The sequence below is a fragment of the Marmota flaviventris genome, chromosome 3 (assembly GCF_047511675.1).
Source record: "Marmota flaviventris isolate mMarFla1 chromosome 3, mMarFla1.hap1, whole genome shotgun sequence".
NCBI classification, from domain to species: domain Eukaryota; kingdom Metazoa; phylum Chordata; class Mammalia; order Rodentia; family Sciuridae; genus Marmota; species Marmota flaviventris.
In genome coordinates, this window is record NC_092500.1 from 11206635 (window position 1) to 11225584 (window position 18950).

The 18950-nt window shown below is 55.0% G+C and overlaps 1 protein-coding gene across 1 annotated transcript in view; it reads left to right on the forward strand.

Moving 5' to 3' along the window:
• The first annotated feature begins 12803 nt into the window (after positions 1–12803).
• Cacng2 (calcium voltage-gated channel auxiliary subunit gamma 2) overlaps positions 12804–18950 on the forward strand; it is a 105905-nt gene continuing 99758 nt past the window's right edge. The window contains exon 1 of the mRNA XM_027929643.2: positions 12804–13014. Within this exon, the coding sequence (XP_027785444.1) occupies positions 12804–13014 (211 nt within the window). The remainder of the gene's footprint in view (positions 13015–18950) is intronic.

Consider the following 18950-nt stretch of genomic DNA (forward strand, 5'->3'; position numbering starts at 1 on the left):
GACCCGTCATGTGGCGTCAGAACTGAATTCATCACAGATGAAGTTGCGCCGCAGAGCGCGGGAAACTGCGCTTCAGTGATCTCTGAGCCTCTAAATCCAATAAACGTCATGAAGCGACGGAGACATCTTAGTTCACTTGTTTAAACCTCGAACACCTTCCTGCGTCATGCAGGGAGAGCTGGGACGTCCACACGGCTCACGCCTCTCTGTCCTCGTCCACGTGCTCCGCCCGCTGGGCTTTTGATCTCAGGGCTCTTGCACATACCGGTTCCTCTGCCTGAAGGACGCCCCCAGACCCACGCAGCCGCCTCATCTTCACACAGGTCTCAGCTCCTGGGAGGGGACTTCTCTGATCACCCTCACCTTCCGCCCCACCTTCTCCCATGTCCTAGTCCCTTTCCTGTTGCTATAACAGAATAACCAAGACCAGGGAATTTGTAAAGGAAAGAGGTTTTGCTCGTGTACAGTTCCAGAGGCTGGGAAGTTCAGGATCTGGAGACTGCCTCTGGTGAGGGGCTCGTGCAGGAGTTGGAAGGACAAGTGGGTGCAGTCACAAGAGGAAAAGAGGGGCTCAGACCCCATGCGAGTGAACCTGTCCCCCTGAGAACACCATTCATCCATTCATGAGGGCCCCACCCCAGGACCCAGCACCTTCCACCAAGACCCACCTTCCAGTGCCGTGGCCCTGAGGAATTCAGACTGCAACCTAGCCAGGCACGGTGGTCCACACCTGTAACCCCAGTGCCTCGGGAGGCTGAGGCAGGAGGATGGCAAGTTCAAAGCCAGCCTCAGTGGTGGTGAGGCACTAAGCAACTCAGTGAGACCCTGTCTCTAAATAAAGTACGAAAACTGTCTGGGGAGGGGCTCGGTGGCCGAGTGACCCTGAGTTCAATCCCGGTAACTCTCAGGGACACCCCCACACCATGGTATCCCTCGGCTATAGTCCTGCCCTGTGTCCTTCATGGCCTTTCTCCAGGTGACACCACTCTCTTCTGAGCCACTCTCCACCTAGAGCTCATGGGGACGAGAGGTAGAGGCCCAAGACAGCGGAGGTCCACGGCGCCGGAGCCCCCGCCACTGACCGTGGCCTGCGGGTCCTGGATCCCGGGGCCTGTCCTATCTGCCGGGCAGGAATGACAGTTCCCACCCACGCGGCTCTGCTGAGGACTGGGCGGATCCGGGGCGCAGGGCAAGGGGGGCTGTGCTTGTGCGCATTTTAAGAACTTTTTTATTATGGAATATTTCAAACACAGACCACAGCAGAGGAAGCAGGATCCTAAGTCCCCTCCAACCCTCCTCGGAGCTTCCACAGTTACTGAATCAACCACATGCTGTGCCTGTGTCCCCACCCCAGGCCACTTAGAGGCAAATTGCTACTTCCTAGATCTGCATCCCTAGCATTTCACCAGGGACTAGAGGGGACTCTTTCAATACGTCACCACAACATCATTATCACACCAAGAATAATTAACACAGGACCACTGTCACACCCTGACAGCGAGCCTCTGTCTGCCTGGGCCACCCTGTACCCCTGACCCCAGCTCAAGGCCTAGCCCAGGACAGGTCTCCATAAATAAGTGTCCTGTAAGAACGTGGGTCATCTCTCTGCCTCGGGCCTCACATGTGACAACCCTCTAAGGTCTCAGGCCTCTGAAGCGTCCTCCATCCGGGTCCGTGCTCTGTAGACCTTTTCATGCTAACTCCATTATTAATATAGTCCCGGGTGGAGGCATAGAGGGACAGGGGAGGGGAAAGGCTGGCGTCACTGTTCCAGAAACCTCCACTGACAACTGAAGGCTTGACCCCGTCTTAGGCCCTGGGATCAGCAATAACTAAGATCCTCTTGAAGAAAATAACCTAAAGTTCATGCAGAAGAAAGAAGAACGTGGGACTTCTAGATCATAAGGAAAAGAATTTGGGGAAGAGCTTGGATGAGGACGTGTTGAGGCGTCCCCAGCCACTAAGAGCTGAGTTGGAAGCGGCACACAGACCAGGGAACAGACAGAGCACTCAGAGCTGGATCCGAGGATGCTTGAGAACTCGTTCTGTGGCAGAGATCACATTTCAATTCAGTTGGAAAAGGAGCAATCGTTTTATTGATGGTGCCAGTACAAGAAGCTATCTTGAAAGAAAAGTTGAAACCTCATCTTACATCAGACGTATAAATAAACCCAGATGGATTGAAGAGTCAACAGTCAAAGAAATTAAAGCAAGAAATATCTTGAAAGACCAATCTCTGGCATTTTTGTAAAAAAATCATATTTAAAAGGCATATTTTATTGCACAAAAATGACTTCTGTGACAACAGATACTGTTCACAAAGTCAGTATAAAAACAGATGATTGGAGTGTAAAACCATTTGCAAAGCAGGTGTCAAACAAAAGGTTAATATTTACATATACAAAGCTGCTACAAAAGAATAAATGGACAAAAAGGTCCATTTATTTGCCTCCTAGTTGGGCAAAGGTAATGGGCGACATGGCACAAATACTGGTCAACCAACATGAGAAGAGGCCACTGGTTGTAAAGGCTACTGAAGTTATAGTTCCTATGAGGTTTCCTTTTGTCCCCATCGGACAAGCAAAAATTAAAAATAATGCTGACACCTATTGCTGGAGTTGATGCAGGGAAACAGTAGGCTTGTGAATCGCTGGAGAAACTCAGAGTGTCACAACACTCTGGGAAAGCAATCTGGCAACAGCAGCTAAAATCAAAAGTACATATGCCCTTCAATGGAGCAGTCCCACTCCTGGGAATGTATCCCACCAAAACCAAACTCCAACTGGAAAGATGCGTGTTCGAGGGTGTTGACTGCAGCACTGTTTAGAGCAGAGGGGGGAAAATACAGGAAACGAAGGGACGAAGCTGTCACCGCACGTCCTCGCCGTGAAATATGAAGCTGCCACTCAGAGACTCGGTCAGAGCTACTGCAACCAACTTGGAGGGTTTCCCGGGTGCCGAGGTCTGAGTGAGTCCGATAGGCTGCGGGGAGCTGCTCCCAGAACCCCACTTTGTAAAACAACGGCAGGAGAAAGGGGTGCGGCAGGACCTCGATGTGGGGTGCCGGGGAGAAGCTGGGCATGGCAGGCAGGGGGACATGAGGGGTGAGCTTGGGGCCACAGGCAGGGTGCGGGGGCTGTGCAGCCACGGGCTGGAGGCGGGGAAGGTGCCACCTCCGACCTCCCCAAGCACCTGCGCTGCCTCCAGGTGCTGGGTCAGATCCACCCACCTGCCCGATGAAGAAACTGAGCCCTGAGAGGGGGACACAGCGTCCATCCCTGAGGTCGCTGGGACAGTGACCCAGTCTTTGGGCTCCAGACCCCGCTCTCTTTCCACTATGTCACTGGCTGCGGCGTCTGTAGGGGACACACTCCCCTGGGCAGCAGGACCGGGCCTGGGTGCAGCCCGGGGCAGGCTGGCGAGGAGGCCAGGGCTCCCACCTGCTGTCACAGAGTCACTGGAAGAAGAGGAGCAGGTGACCCCCACCGCTCCTCCCCTCTCTGGAACCTGGATCGTGAATTGGCCGGGACTTGGCCAAGCTGTAAGTTGTGGCTCTACCATCTGCTGGCCGTTTAGCTCGGCGTGGTCACTCCCCAAGTCTCTGTGTCCCCGGGTTTAGGCAGCATTAAAGGAGAAACTATCCAGCACCCAGAAGGTGATCCATTAACATGAAGCTCCATGGCGCACGCGCCTCAGGACTGGAATCTTGACTATCACAAACTAGCTGTGTGACCTTGGGCACACTGTTTAACCTCTCTGTGCTTTAGGTTCTCCATCTGTAAAATGAGCGAGATGATGGACTCTCCCTCGGGGCTGCTGTGAAGATCCAGTGAGTTCATACGTGGTGAAGCGTTCCTGGCACAGTCTGTGCCCCGCGAATGCCCTGGTACCTGGTCAATAAGGTTCTCCTATCGTTAAAGAGAATGTGAGGTCATCACCAATTTTTTCTCTCCCTCCTCCCAGCCACTCCGACCCCATTATGAGTGACGGGTGGAGGCCTGCTCTGTGTCAAGCTCTACACCTGCAAATAGTTCTCGGGAACTATTTGCAGCTCAAGGGAGGGACGGAGACCTCGCCGGGCCCTGGAGCGGGGGCGGGCGCTCCCCTTGGAGCACCTGGAAGCTCTGTGCATCCCGAGGTAGCAGTGGCTCTGCCACCAGTGGGCACATTCTGGCCCCTGTGTGTCACGGGAAGCCACCTCAGGAAAGAGGACCAGACCTCCCAACCCAGCAGGGACCAGGAGTCGGGTCCTCGTCCACGCGCTACGGCTGTTCCTTCTCAGGCCTGGCGGAGACAGGAGGCTGGGCTGGTCCCCCCATGGGTGCTCAGAACTGATGATAATGACCACTCCTGCAGGTCAGCTGGGGTGTGGGGCTGGCCACACTCGGCAGACCTGGCCCTGAAGCACCCCACGTGAAAACTCACCAGGGAAAGCCCTCGTCCAGGCCCCGTCATGACAGCCCCCAACACGGCCACCACACCCATTTGACAGATGGACAGACTGAGGCACTGAGAAGTGGAATAGCCCATCCCCATCTCTACTGTCTTGGGAGAGAGGGGCAGACATCACTATGTATGATGTCCAGGGCCCTGGGCCCTCCCACCACCTGGGCCCAGGAGGAGCTGACGGTCCCCCGCACACTGGCCTTTGGGTCCACATCTCCACAGGAGGCCAGTGCCTCCTGCACTGTGTCCAGGGCTGGAGGAGGGACTCTGCCAGGCTCAGGACTCTTTGCTACTGAACCTTCAGCCTGGAAGCCTTTGGGCAGGGCAGATGGCCCTGGAGAGCAGGAGCAGGCAGTGGGTTTGCCCTTCAGTTGGAGGGGATGGCGAAGGTCACCTCCTCCACGCAGCCCTCCCTGCTGTGCCCCGACCTCCTGCAGCAGTCCTTGGACCTGCTGATGGCAGACTTGGTTTGTTTTTCTCTGTGTCGATGGCACAGAGCTTGGCACACAGCAGGCGCTGGGCTGGATTCGAGTCCCCCCGACCAGGTCTCACACAGAGCACTGGCCACCACCACCCTCCAGCGCCTTAGAGACAGAATCGTCACAGACTCCCTGAGCTTCCATGGTCGCCACTGAACAATCCATCATGCAGGCGATTTAGCGTCTCCTCCCTCTCAAGTCCTGGAGGCAGAGATGCCGCCCGTCTCAGGCGCTGGTGTGACTTCAGCACATAGTAGGTGCTCAACATATTTTAGTTCCACACCCCATATCTTTGGACCCACTGGTCACTGTGCCCAGAAGATCCTCCCCTGGCCTTCTCTGCCTCCTTGGCCTGGGCTCACCCATAAAACCCCAGCTCGGCTGTCACCAGTCCTTCCTGAGCCCCCAGTGGTGTCCCCTGCCCTCCAGGTGCACCCGCCATGGCCTCCCGCCACCCCCCACGCTGGGCTGAGCTCCCTTGCTGTCCCTCTCCACATCCTTCTCACTTTTGCATTTTATTCCTGTCACATAGCCCCCAAGAGCAGCTCGACATGCAGCTAATATTTACTCAGGCTTACTGTGGAGTAGTCGCTGGAAGTATGTGTCCCACGTCACTTTATTTAATTATCAGAACAGCACCTCAAGGTAGGTGACGCTACCCCCATTGTCAACAGCCTCCCTTGAGGTCACCTCCTGGGGCCACACTGCCTGGGTGCACCAGGGCTGGACCCTGATCCCCAGGGTCCCCTCCCCAGCCTGTGTGTCACCGAGCCCCGCACCCCGGGGGTCACCACCTTGTTGATGTGCTGGAACGCACACGGAGGGGTCCCCTCTGTCACCTCCTATGTGACACTCTCCAGGCCCCACGTTGCCCAGGGACCTCCAGAGCCTCAAAGAGGCTGGTCTGGCTGGAGGACAGAAAGGGAGGAGGGGGGCTGTGGGTACCGAGCTGGCCCCAGGCCATCGGGACCGTCTCTGTCCCCCCTCAGTTGCTCTCCCGGGGCTGCTGCTGGCCTCGCTTGCCCCGCCTGCTTGGGTTTCTTCTCCCCTTCCAGCCAGGGGACCCTCTCCTCCTGCCCTTCTCCCCTCAATGTCCTCTACGTGACATGGAAGGTGGTGTTTTCTGCTCTGGAACCTGGTCCTTCATCTTCTATCATCACTTTCATGGGGCAGCTGGTTCCTGCAGAAACGCCGCACCAGCCTGCTGGGCAGCGTGTGGCCACGCAGAGCTGACGGGAGGTGGCAGCCCTGGGGGGACAGTGACTTCTCTGCAGGAATTCTTGACACTCTGCCCGTGGGGCTTTGCTACCTGTTCGCACCTGGCTCAGAGCTAGCCACTCCCCCCCAAAACAGGGCACCCTTCCTGGGCTGGGCCAGCCCTGCTCTATGGTCCACGCCCCTTGCCACACACACCGGGGGCTTCCTGAGGCTTCTCGGGCTGCGTCAAGGAGGGAGACCCACATCTCCCACCATCTCCTTCCTCCTGGCCTGTGGCTGAAAGCCCCACTCAGACCTCTGTGCCCCAGAGGTTCCAGGATGGGGCTGAGCGCTCTGTACACGGCCGATTAGGGCCTTTCCTACTGCACCTGCCTCCCTCAGCCGATGATGGCCGGCTCCTCTGACTTCCACTTGCTGACGCAGGCCTCCCTTTGCTTCATCCCAATGATCTGATTCGTGCATTCAGAAAACACCCACAGAGCCCCTGTGGTGTGCCAGGAACTCTCCAGGTACTGGGGTCCCTGCAGTGAACGAGAGAGAGCTCTGACATCCCCGGGGAGGCAGGTGGGTGTGAGAGACTTCAGATAATCCACAAGAGAACATCAGGCTTCAACCAGCGCCACAGAGAAAACTCAGCAGGCCGATGCCATCTAGAGTGACCACTGCAGTTGTGTGGGCAGAGACGCCCTTCTGGAAGCCATACTGACACCAAACTCATTGATGAGCTCACAAGGACTGCACTGGGGCAGGGAAATGGCACAAACAAAGGAACAAACAAGGCACCATTCCCACATTTACAGTTGAGTAAGTTGAGTCCAGAGAGGTCAAATCGCTGCCTAAGGTCACACTGTGAGTGAGCGGCCAAGCTGGATTCAAACCCAGGTGCACATCCCTCCACAAGCTTTTACCCTTCCCTCATTGCTACGGCCCAGGCAAAAGCCACCAAGCAGTAAGGCCAATGCCCGCCCCACAGCCACAGGCCCAGCAGTCTCTCTGGCCTCAGCTCAGCCTCCCTTCCATCTCCTCCAGCCGTTCCAGATCCTCAAGGCTCCCCATGTACAGCTCCATGCCTCTGCATCTGCAGGGCACACCTATTCACTGTCCATTCATTCATCAAAAACATACCACAGACCTACTATGTGCCAGACAAGCTCAGACATCAAAGAGCAGCTCCAAAGACAGGGAAAAGTGCCACAAGAGGAAAGCACAAGGTCCCCAGGAGCACACAGCGGGGACTGTCAGCCTCCACAGCTCTCTCCCAGGCTGGCCAGAGGGTCCTGGATTAGCTGTCTGCTTGTCGCCCTCCACCATGTGGGTATTTTGACCGCATTTGCATCCCCAGCACCTCAGCCCAATGCCTGGCCCAGAGAAAACATGCATTTGGGCTTTTATAGCAGTAAAGTAATCCATTTTTATTAAGCACCTATTATGTGCCAGGCATTGTTCTGAGGGCTGCAAATATGAATGAAGCAGACCAAAATCTCTGCCTTCAAGATGCTTGCATTCTAGGGGCACCAGAATGCAATGGCATGAATTAGATCCATTCCTAATTACTTAGCTAGCACCCCAAAAGTGAGAGACAGGAACAGGGCAGGAAGGGGACAGCATGTGGCAGACACTGGCTAAATGACCAAAGCAGAGTTCTTGGCTCTTTCCGGCTCCCTGCAGCGCCCACGTGCCGGCCTACGCCTTCCTCACAGTTGCTCATCCCGCCTGGATCAATTCTTCCTAAACGCCTCTGACCACCCCCCCTCCCCCTCCCCACTGCCCACACCGGCCCCAGGCCTGACCCTCTGGAGCGTGGAGACACAGCACCCGCCTGACAGCCTCCCTGCCTCCGGGTTTGGTTCTCAAGCCTCCGATCCCCACCCGCCTCCCCCAGGTTGCCCCAGCCTCCACTCTACGGCCTCCAGGTGCTTAGTCTAGAACATTCTCATCCTCGTCTCAGGATCCACCTGACTTAGTATTTTGTCCCCAAACTGCCAGTCATCTTTCCCACACCTCTGAGCCTTTGCACCGGCAGCTCTCCCAGCCTGGAGCCCCCTCCCGCCCACCTACCCAACCCCCCTTGACCTGGCTACCTCTTCCTCATTCCCACGCGGCAGTTTAAATGTCCCCTCCTAAAAAGAAAAAAAAAAAGATGTCCTCCCCACTGCGGTTGGTGTGGCCCCACAACATCCCGCACCGGTTCCGTCTCCTGGGCGTGGACTCCCAACTCTCTGCTCCTCCTGCTCCTCTGCAGAGCCTGGAGGCAGTGACCATGTCTGCCCTATCACCCTCTTGGGCATTGACACACAGTAGGTGCTCAATTCTCTGAATGAATAATGAATAAAAGGATCAACTTTGGACTTGGTGCTAACAGAACTTGAAACCCTGCAGTGTTCATATCTCTGCCGTTGCAGGACTTGATGTATGACCTTGGGATTTGGGATGTGACCTCACCGAGCCTTTGTTTATTCAGCTATAGGAAAAGTCATTACCGAGCGTTTGCAGGATGGTTTGAGAGTCAAGTGTGAACATCTGTGTGAAAATGCCTGGCACCTGGAAGTCACTCCATAAATGCTTGCAAATCTGTGGGTGCAAAGTAAACAGCCCTGTGTAACGTGGAGAGCTTGTCTCCGGGGCCAGGCTCTTGAGTCAGGCTGCTGGACAAGGCGCCCCACTCCTCCGGTCACTAACAACACAACCACGTGCCAGATACGTGAACCCTTATGCAACTCAGTTTTCTCATCTGTAAAATGGGAATGATGAGGGTACCTTCCTTACAGGACTGCTGTGGGGTCCAACTCAGGTGAGGGCCTGGCGACTGCCCGTGCCCACTGAACACTAGCTGGTGTCATCGCTACCCACATGGAGCACTGACCACCGCATCCTGACACCCTTATCCATGCTGCTCCTCGATAGGCAAAGAGGCCAATTTCCAGAGGGGTTAAGTGAGGGCCCAAGGTCAAACAGGAAACGGCAGACTTGTGCTTCAAGGCCAGGTCCGCTGCGCCCAAATCCCCTGTTATTTCCACTCCATCAGAGAAGCGGCTCAAAATAGGCCTGTGGCATTTCGGCTAATTTCCTCTAAGCCCTTCCCAAGTAACGAACCGTGGGCTCACAAAGCTGCTCCCCCAGAGCATCCATTCAGCAGCACTAAGTACGTGTGCCTGGCGGGTCCCAACCTTCTGACGGGCCCATGCCAAGCCAAGTCTTGCCGGGTGGCCTTGCCTTCTCTGCAGAAGGGACCTACAGGGGACAGCTGGATGGGGAGGGGGAGGTGCGTGGCACCAGCGTTCCATCAAAGAAACTGAAGACGCTCTGCATGTAAAGTGGGGGGAAGAGGAAAGCTGCCCTTGCTGAGCATCCGCATGTGCCGAAGCCGTCACTGTCTTCTACCACCCGGTCCTCACTGTCACCAGCCAGCTTCCACTGGGACCAGCCCTGCGTTAGGGCCCAAAGATGAGATAGAGGAGGAGACCCAGACTTGACCTCCAAGGTGATGAGGGACCACACCCCCCCAATAAAGAGCCGCAGACGTGATCACAGAGGTCTCAACGGGTGGCCGTGATGGGAAGCCGGGAGCCATTTCAGAACAGGGTGGGCAGGTTCTACGGTACCCATTTCACACACGGTGAGACTGAAGCTCCGGAGGGCCAACTTGTTGGGAGCCCTGCGGGCACCGAGCAGCGGGGTGAAGCTGTGCTCCAGGGCCTGCCCGGTCTCCAGAAGTCTCTGCTCTCTCCCTGCAGGCAGCTGAAGAGCTGTCCCCCCCCCCCCCCCGTGCTTTTCTCAATGATGATCTGGCCAGAAGATTAATCAAATGCTGCTAAAGCTGCAGCCAGCATCGGTGGCTTGGGGCGAGCTGTTTCTACAGACAAATGGAGGTTTCAGAGCTCCTGGTTCCTTTTAAGCAGAAGGTTCAGGGGTAGGGGATGAGAAGAAGGGCCCTACCCCCAGTGTGAAGGGACTTCCTGACGGTCAAAGGCATCCAAGGTGACAGGCATGAGTGAGGGCGAGCCTCCCAGGCCATGTGACCTCACCCAAGGCTCTCTCCACCCCCCAAACAGCCCAGGCGACCTCAGAGGCCTGGGTGCCTGCCCCTCCTGTTTTCCTCAAGGACAGCAACCAAGGAAAATGGCCCACTGGGGCCACTGGTGAACTGCTAGGTCCCCTGCCTGGTGGGATCCGCAGACCAGCCCCTCCCCTCCCAGCTCCCAGCTCGTCCTCACAGGACAGAAACCAAATTGGAGCAATCTTTACCCTCAGCCTGCAGGCACTGGGCAGAGCTGAGAGAGTCCCGGTTCTTGTCTCCTCTTCCTGTACCAGAAGCAAAGCCACGGCCCCTCCTAGGAGTCCTTCCCAGGAGGAGGGTGGAAGAAAGGAAAGTTCTGTGCAAGGTGGAGAAACAGGTAGTTTTTCCACACTGAAAAGAACGCACGGGCCCTACCTGCCAATCGGCTTGGAGTCAGGCAAAGGGCTTTCCACGCTGAAGAATCGGATTTTAATTCAGTCATTTTATTCATCTACTCTTCCATAACCACCAGACCACTGAGAACTTATCAGGCAAATGATCTCAACACAAAAAGTGGGGAGAAAGGAAAGAAAATAGGGAAGGGTTGAGCTTTGAGATGGAAACATCTCGAACCCTCCCCCAACTGACCCATCAAACTCACCGCTTCTCTCCAAGCTCCCCCCACCAAAAATAAATAAAAGGCACGCACCCACGTCACACCCCATGTGCTCTCATTCACTTAACTATGAAACTGATGGGGGGGGGGGATGTCATCACCAGCAGCAGGAATCAGTGTGCTGCTTTTTCCCAGGGTCACATCAGAGGAAAGTTGCACATAGAGAAACAAGCGGTGATGCTGGAGACCAACCCAGGGACACGATTCCGCTGAGCAGGGGGAGGGGCGCTGAGGTGCTCAGCTGTTCTAGCTGCGAGATGCTTTCTCTCTTCCAAGCCCCGTTTATGAATGACAGAGGAAACTTGGAAAGACACGCATCTCGCCCACTCCCCCTGCAAACATGTTTATCCTCGAAATGAAAATCATGGCCCAAACCCCAGTTACCAGTCACCCTTTCGCACCCTGATCCATGAATAATCTTTCCAAAATGTCTGCTCGTAGAAGCAAGATTCGGGATTTCACGGGAAACTGCCGAGAGACACAGACAGTACAATGCGCACCCCCTGATCGCCGGGGAAAGACAAAGAGGGGAGAGGGGACCGACCAAGAGGAGGTGCATCTACCAAGCCCATAAACCCAAACAGGTCCACCGAAAAGCCGCGAGGACAGAGGCTCTAGAACAACACGGGGCGCGGGTCGGTAATTACCATGCGGGTCCCATTGCCACCACTTCCAGGCAGAGGAACGGCTGGCTGAAGTTTGGTGCCCGTCTGCTGGTGCTGGGAGGGTTGTATTTGAAGCTCTGGGCACGTAGGGATGGCATGAGAAGGAGGCTGAGCTGGAAGGAACACCAAGGGGGGAGGGCAGGGAGAGTGCGAGCGAGGGAGAGGGCGAGGGAGCTAGCGATCTCTGGCTACGCCTTCCTCTGAGCTCCGCGAGCCCGGGAAGCGCTCATTCGAGGCCGGGGGAGAGGAGCAGGAGCAGGCGCGCGGCCCCGCTCGGCCCTGGCCCGGCTGCCCCGCGGGAGGGAGGACTCGGGCCGGCGCCCCCCTCCTGGCCGGCCGCCCTCGGGCCGCGGAGCGCGGCGCGCGCAGGGAGCTGTCCAGTTCAGCACCGCGGGGAATGCAGTAGGTGGCCGCGCCTCCGCCGGGGGCCGCGCGGGCAGCGAGGGGGCAGGCGGCGGCCCATCCTGCAGCAAGACGCCGGCTCCCCGGCTTCCAGGAGCTTTGCAGATAGGGGGAGGGAAGCCCGCCTCGACTCTCCGGGAGAAACCCCCTCCCTCCCCCACTTCGCCAACACTGCCCCCGCCACCAACAACAATACCCGCCGCCGCTGCTCGTCCTGCCGCCGCCGCCGCCGCGCCTGCCCGCCCTGCCGCCGCCGCCGCCGCCGCCGCCGGGGCCGAGCCATGGAAGGCGAGACCCCCGCACCTGTGCCGCTGAGATCAAGGGCTTACCGAATACTGGGCAGCCGGGTCTGAAACGCCAGCGCCCGGGACCCCCCAAGGAAGAGAACTGGCGAAGCCAAGGATTTTCATGGCGCAGGCCGCAGAGCCGAGAACCAAGAGCGAAGGTTGCATCTGGGCTCTTCGGATCTCTAACTGTCCAGGTCCCGACCATGAGAGATGGTGTTGAGCCCTCGGCCGCTGCCTGGTTCACTGTGGAAGCCATCTCCAAATTAGCTATCACATATGGAAACTGGAGACCAGAATTTTAGGAAAAGAGATTAAGGCATCTCACTTGGGGGGGTGGGGGGTGTCTTTTTATTTTTATTTTTTCTTTTTTTTTTTTTAATCACTGCAACTGGAACAGTTTCTGATCTCAAAAGGCAAGCCTCTCTTCCCGTGTGATCTTTATAATTTACACTCTTCCGTGAGCTTTCTTACCTTCCTTTTTTTTTAATCTCTCCACACTCAATTCATACATCTATCCATTTTATTATCAGTGGAATTATCTTTAATTTTTTTTTTTTGGCGTTGGTACTCGCACCCTCACACACACTCTCCTGAGAACCCGAAGTCGGTTGGGTGTTTATATAATGAAGAATTATGGGGCTGTTTGATCGAGGTGTTCAGATGCTTTTAACCACCGTTGGTGCTTTCGCTGCCTTCAGCCTGATGACTATAGCTGTGGGGACGGACTATTGGCTGTACTCCAGGGGGGTTTGCAAGACGAAAAGTGTCAGTGAGAATGAAACCAGCAAAAAGAACGAGGAAGTTATGACCCATTCTGGGTTATGGAGAACCTGCTGCTTAGAAGGTATTTGATTTCCCATTTCCTCCTCCCCCGCCCCTCCCCTCCCCATTCCCCCTCCCCACCCTCCTCCAAATAAGTCCCCTTTACATTCCACCATTTTCTTACTTCCCTCCCTTCCACCACGGATCAAGGTTGGTCGGGTTAGTTTCAGAGGAAAGAAAATCAATAAGCAAAAACCGTACTCCACTCTCTCCCCTCCACCGCCCCCTTCCCCGACCTCTTCATTGGCACCATCCATGATATGATGGAAACCAGAGAATGTCTTTAAAAGTCAAATGGGCTCTGCCTGCACCGGAATCATTAGGATTTGCTTTGGGTTTAGCCCTCCATCTATGAGGAGGGGAAATAATTGCTTCCCTCATTGATGCTCATCTGCTGGCAATGAAGAATTCAAAAACGTCCTCCTTCTCCTCTCCCCTGACTCTCCGAAAGTCTCAGACGCATCGCCCTCTTTAAATCTCTTTCTTTTTTAAAAAGAAAAAAACCTGCTATTTCTAAGAATCCTTATTTGGTAAATCCTAATTATTCCAGGATCTCAGGCTGAGTTCAAGAGCATTTCGTAATGTCTATGAGCCACACAGATCGTTCGAGGCGGCTGGCTGCGTGTGCATGTGTGTGTGTTAACGTTTACAAAGTCTAAAAATACATACGTCTCTCACAGGAAACAAGCCCAAGTTCTAATAAACAGCAATTCACTTGCGGGTTAGGCTGAGGACCAATTCCCTTTCACACAGAGTGACATGTCTGTCATCCAGCAGCGAGTGGAGTCAGCATTGTGCAGGGAGGGAGGGGGAGGGAGGGAGGGAGGCGCGGGCATGGGGAGGTTGAGGGGAATGGGGGAGCAGTGAGGCCGGGGAGGGGGTCAGTAGTTGGCGCTGACCACTGAGGCGTGTGTGCAGGGTTCTGTCGGCCAGGGGGGCCCTCATGGTGTCGAGGCTGTGAGACCAGGGTGTGCATGAAGGCGTGTGCCGTGGGACACACAGAAAAAACTCTGCGGGTCATACGAGCTGCATTTAGCAACAGACTTTCATGTGAGCGAGGGCATTTGCATAGCTGTATGTCTGTGTGCATGAGCCACCCATAGGGAGACGTGCACCAAGGTGCATATGTGTCTGCGTGGAAAGCGGGGTTTATGTGCTCTGCTTCTGATGTGAACCAAGACTGGAGGCCAGGTCTGGGAAGCAGGCACCGCAGGATTGTTTGCTAAGCTGGACATGGGATGGCGATGCAGGGAGGGAGGCCAGGAGGTGGGGGAGAAGAGGGAGAATCGGACGGCAGAGGCAGAAACTAATGTGGCCCCAGGGTCTGACCCAAACTGAGCCAAAGCTGCTCTTTGGGAAATGGTTACGTCTGGGAGAGAGCACAAATTCCATGTCCCCTTCCCAACATTCTTGGTGAGAATGGTTGAGTGACGGCTGAACATGTTTTGAATAGCTAAGTGACTTCATTGAGCCATGGTCTGTTTGACGCATACTGCATTTGGTGCCCTCTCTCCATCCAAGCCGCTGCCTTTAACATATTCTGCAGAGGACCTCTATGCTGAATGCCACACGCTCTCCCAGCCAGAGTCGGTTTCAGGAAATTAATAGAGACTGTTTTAAACACACTCATACACACCCCACCTTACCAAAGGAAAAGCCTGCATACCGCTGGTCGTCGGCAGTGAAAAGACTGTTTTCCTCTTAATGAAACATTCATGGCAGACTTTTATTCCCGAAGAGAAGGGAAGGGAAGTCAACGAGGAGTGCTTTAGGGAAGTGATCTTAGCGCCGATTTGCCTCTCTTGGATTTTAGTTAGATGGATGGAGATAGGTGGGCAAGAGATTAGAGGAAAGACAGGATATTATTTTAGGTGAAGTATCATCAGATATTGGTGACTTGGTATAAACAGACTTTTTTAAATCAGGGTTTTATTTACAAATGCTCAACACTGTGATCTTTGAAACATCTTCTAATTCCCAGAAAGCGAGGGGTCTAGAGGTGGCTGTGGGCCACTTGTGCATTGTAAGGCTTAAGTATGTTCATTGAAATTCTGTCTGGTTGGCGTCCGATCTCCAAATGTGCTGGCCACCCACTTTAACTCGCTCCAAACCGCACCCCCTCCTCCAGCCTGGACCAGCTGAAGGGTTAGAGTCGCAATCCTTCCCAAAGGTCTTGTGATGCTCACAGAAGCTGTGGGTTTGGCACTGTCCAGTGGTCTTCCCGGGTGCCCAGCCCCAGGCACTTGCCTCCAGGTGGCGAGGGGGGGGCTGGCCAGGTCTCTTTAGGGCTGATGTTTCCTGTCCACGTGGATCCAAGGCCTGCCCAGGGAGGGCTGGTGCTCAGGGCCCAGTTCACCTGGCCCTTATTTTCCAAAGCTTCTGTCCGTATTTGGGGCTTTGCGGGCCTGGGACCATCTTAGGAAACTGGATCGTGGCCACTCGGTGAGTCATATTTTCAGGCTGCAATGATTTCCAAAGATTGTAAGTTCACTTATTTCCAGAAGTTGGCGTAGACGGTTCTTGGAGATGGTTGGTGTGATTGCTTTTCGGACCAAGCATTCAAGACAGAGCCGGCCTCTGGGGAGGTCAAGTTACCAGCGCTTCGGGTTCTCCGACCTGTGATTTTTTGTAGGTAACTAGACTTGCCAAAAAGGTCCCTCCATGGCCTCTTTAATTATGTGTTCTGCCCACACCTGAGAAGTTGTGAATGGATTTCAAATCGTCTCTCCGAGACGCTGCTAATAACTGCAGATGAAAAACAAGCCCGTCTCCCTCTGATCTCTTTACCCTTTGGCTCCTACCAGGGCTTTGTTTTTATCTCCCAAGATGATATTTTCATTCACCTCTGAATGAAAATAAGAATTAGGAAATATTTCCTTGCTTCTGTTGCTGCTTTTGAAGTTCATTAGTCTACAGAAGAATCAGAAGGGACACGGCCACCTGTTAGGACAAACGGGGGGGGGGGGAGGGACAAGAATCAAGAGAAAACAACCTTGGCCCTTACCTTTCCCCCTGCAGAGTAGATACTGAAATGTGAGCGTGAACTTGAACTTCCAGCAGGCGGTGTCCTGAGTGGGACTTGAGGAAGGGGGTGAGGCTGGGGGCAGGTGTACATGGGTACAAAGGGGCTGCCGAGGGACAGGAGGAGTTCTCAGACTTTTCAAGAATGCTGCAGTAGGTGTCTAGGTGGGGGGACGTATCAGTGTTTCAGGGAGGAGCTTGGTGCAATCCACAAGAGGACACTGGGACCGGCTGCTCCGAGGGAGGCGTCTCTGGGCCTGTGGTGGCTTGCTGATCAGGGCATTAACCTCTGTTAACCCCTAAAGGAAACTTGGTGTCCAGGGGACAGCAGGTTCACTCGGTTAACTCTCCTGGCCCCTCTCCCCTCTGCCCTGCAGAGGAGGAGCTGGTCACTGGGCAGCAGGGTCCGGAACAGGAACACACCTCCGGGGCCCTATTCTCTCCTGCCCCTTTGCCTTATGGTCTGAGGGGCAGCAGGAATCATGCTGCCCGTCCAGGCTGACTGGGTCCCTCTGCCCACTTCTCTAGCTCCTGTTCCCTCGGCACTGCCACCGTGTCCCCTTCACAGCTGACAGCCATTCTAGGTCCTCCCTCTCGTCGAGCAAGCAGTGTCTCCATCGTCCCACACGCTCTTTCCCAAGTTCATAGCTGCACAGCCCTGGAGCAGCCTGCACGGGGTGGAGTGTTCTAGACTCTGCTCGGCCCTGGCTCTGCCGCTCCGCAGAGGAAAAGGAAACGGCCTTGGTGTAGGAGAGCCGGCAGCCTCTCCCGGACACTCTGGCCTCCAAGCGTGGACGAGCTTACAGACGGCCCTGCTGGGCCTCCACGCGGCGTGCGAACTGCTTCATGATCCCTGAGCTAATGGGACTTTCTTTAGCAACTCCACACACAGTAGGTGCATCAGAAATAGTGATCAATGGATGGGCTCAGAAATTCTTTTAATTACTGAAATGAATGCAAACATCAAGTGAGAGAGAGAGGGAGAAAGAGAGAGGGGAGGGAAGAAGTCAGAATGATTTGTTTGTTCTTCCTGGAACATCTTTTATTTAAAAAAATAATAATAATGAGTCATGAGACTATTATTACAAAATAAGAAAATTCAAAAGGAGCTAGCCACCGGTGCTTCACGGATCCTAACTGGTTAAAGTAGAGACCAATTATTCAAGGAAAGTTAAAGAACGCCCAGCCTCCGCAGCAAGGAAGACAGCACTAGCCCATCATCCTCCGGTTTCTGCTTTTACACTCACCAAAGCTGGGTTTCATCTCATCAGTACCAGGCGCCTCTGGGCAGAGAGCAGGCATTGTCACGGACCAGGCTTATTCAGCTTTTCCAGAACCTTCTATGTCCTAGTGAACCTCCCATCTAATTCTCAGGACCCTGAAACTTTCCCCAGGCCTGTCTGGTTCTAAGTGGCATTTCCCATACAGCCAGGTGGGGACCCCACCCTTCTCACCCCCACCTGGGCCCGACCTGCCCCTTACTTACCTGTGGGTCCCAGGGTTGGCACCCAGGCCGGCCCTCGCTGCCTCTCCACGTGTGAGTGGGCTGCCGGCTGAGGTCGCAGGCCCAAAGTGTCTGAGCCAGACTTTATGGGGCCCTTGGGACCCCGGACTGTATTTCCCTGGAGACTTCGAGGGCTCTGCGCCATCCACCTGGCCGGTGACTGGGATTCTGCTCTGGGTGCACCCCCTGCACCCCATCCCCCAGCTGCCATCTCGAGCACCGGCACCTTTCGGGGTGATGCCCTCTGTCCTAACTCCTCTGTCCCGCGAGCTGAGGCCCAGAGGCTGAGGGAGGCAGCACCCCATCCCTCCCACCGAGCTCAGGTGAACACACCCTCCGCCCCTTCATTTTCTGCCCTTCAGTCTGGACCCGGCCTCGGTGTGAACGATCCGTTGGTTTGGGGTTGGCAAGTGTTTTTAAAACAGCAAATTTACGTCCCCGTAACTCATGGAAGTGTGCAGAGAATGTCCTGGGGCGTAGTTGAAGGGATGTCCCAGCCCCACAGACCCGGGCTCACCTGAGGCACCATAGCCTTCTGAGCCATGTGACGTGGGACAGCTGGACCTCTCCAGGCCTTGGTCTCCTTTTCTATTAAAAGAGAGGAAGTATCCTAGTCTCCTCCCAGGGTGGCTGGTGGTTTAGGGATCAGATGAATAGATGTCCTCGCTTCCTGTCCCCAACCATCTTATTTGAAATTGCTCTCAATCCCCCAACCACCCCTCCTACATCTCCTTACCCATTCTGGTGTCTAGCAGGCACCTGCCACCTCCTCAGCCTCTACCTTTGCTCATCGAGCCTGTCTCTCACCACTAGACACCAGCCCTGTGAGAGCCAGGTTTTTCCTTTCCTGCCCATGGCTGGGGTCCCAGCATTCAAGACATCGCAAGATGGAAACCACCTTTGTTGGTGACCAAGCACATGCCCACTGCCTGCCACAGGGTGTCGTTCAGAAATGGTGGCCCCTCTGGTGCTCAGGGAGGGTTCTTTGAGTGAGAAATGGTGGAAAGATTTCTTTTTTTTTTTTTTCCTGATATTCTGAAAACTAGCAGAGCTCAACACAGGGGAGGGAGGGAACATGGAGGGGAGAGAGAGCTCAGCACACAAGGGGCCAGAATAAAGAGTGACAAATATAGAATGTGCTTGGAGAGAAAACAAGGGCCCGGGGAGGAAGAGCTGGGGGTCCAGGCGTCCCCCCAGGGCAGATCCCGGCCACGCTGTCCTTCCCCACCCAGGGCCTCCACAGACTCTCAGGGACGTCCTCCCAGGACTGTCCACCTTCTGGTGGTGGCAGTGGGGAGAGAAAAGACCTAGGCAGACTGAGATTTTTTAATGTATCAAAATTCAATGACTCTTTTTAGCTTCAAATACCTTTTTTGCCCCTAAAGCCAAATTCACATGAAACCCGCCCGCGAGTTTCCGCCTGGTTTCAAGCT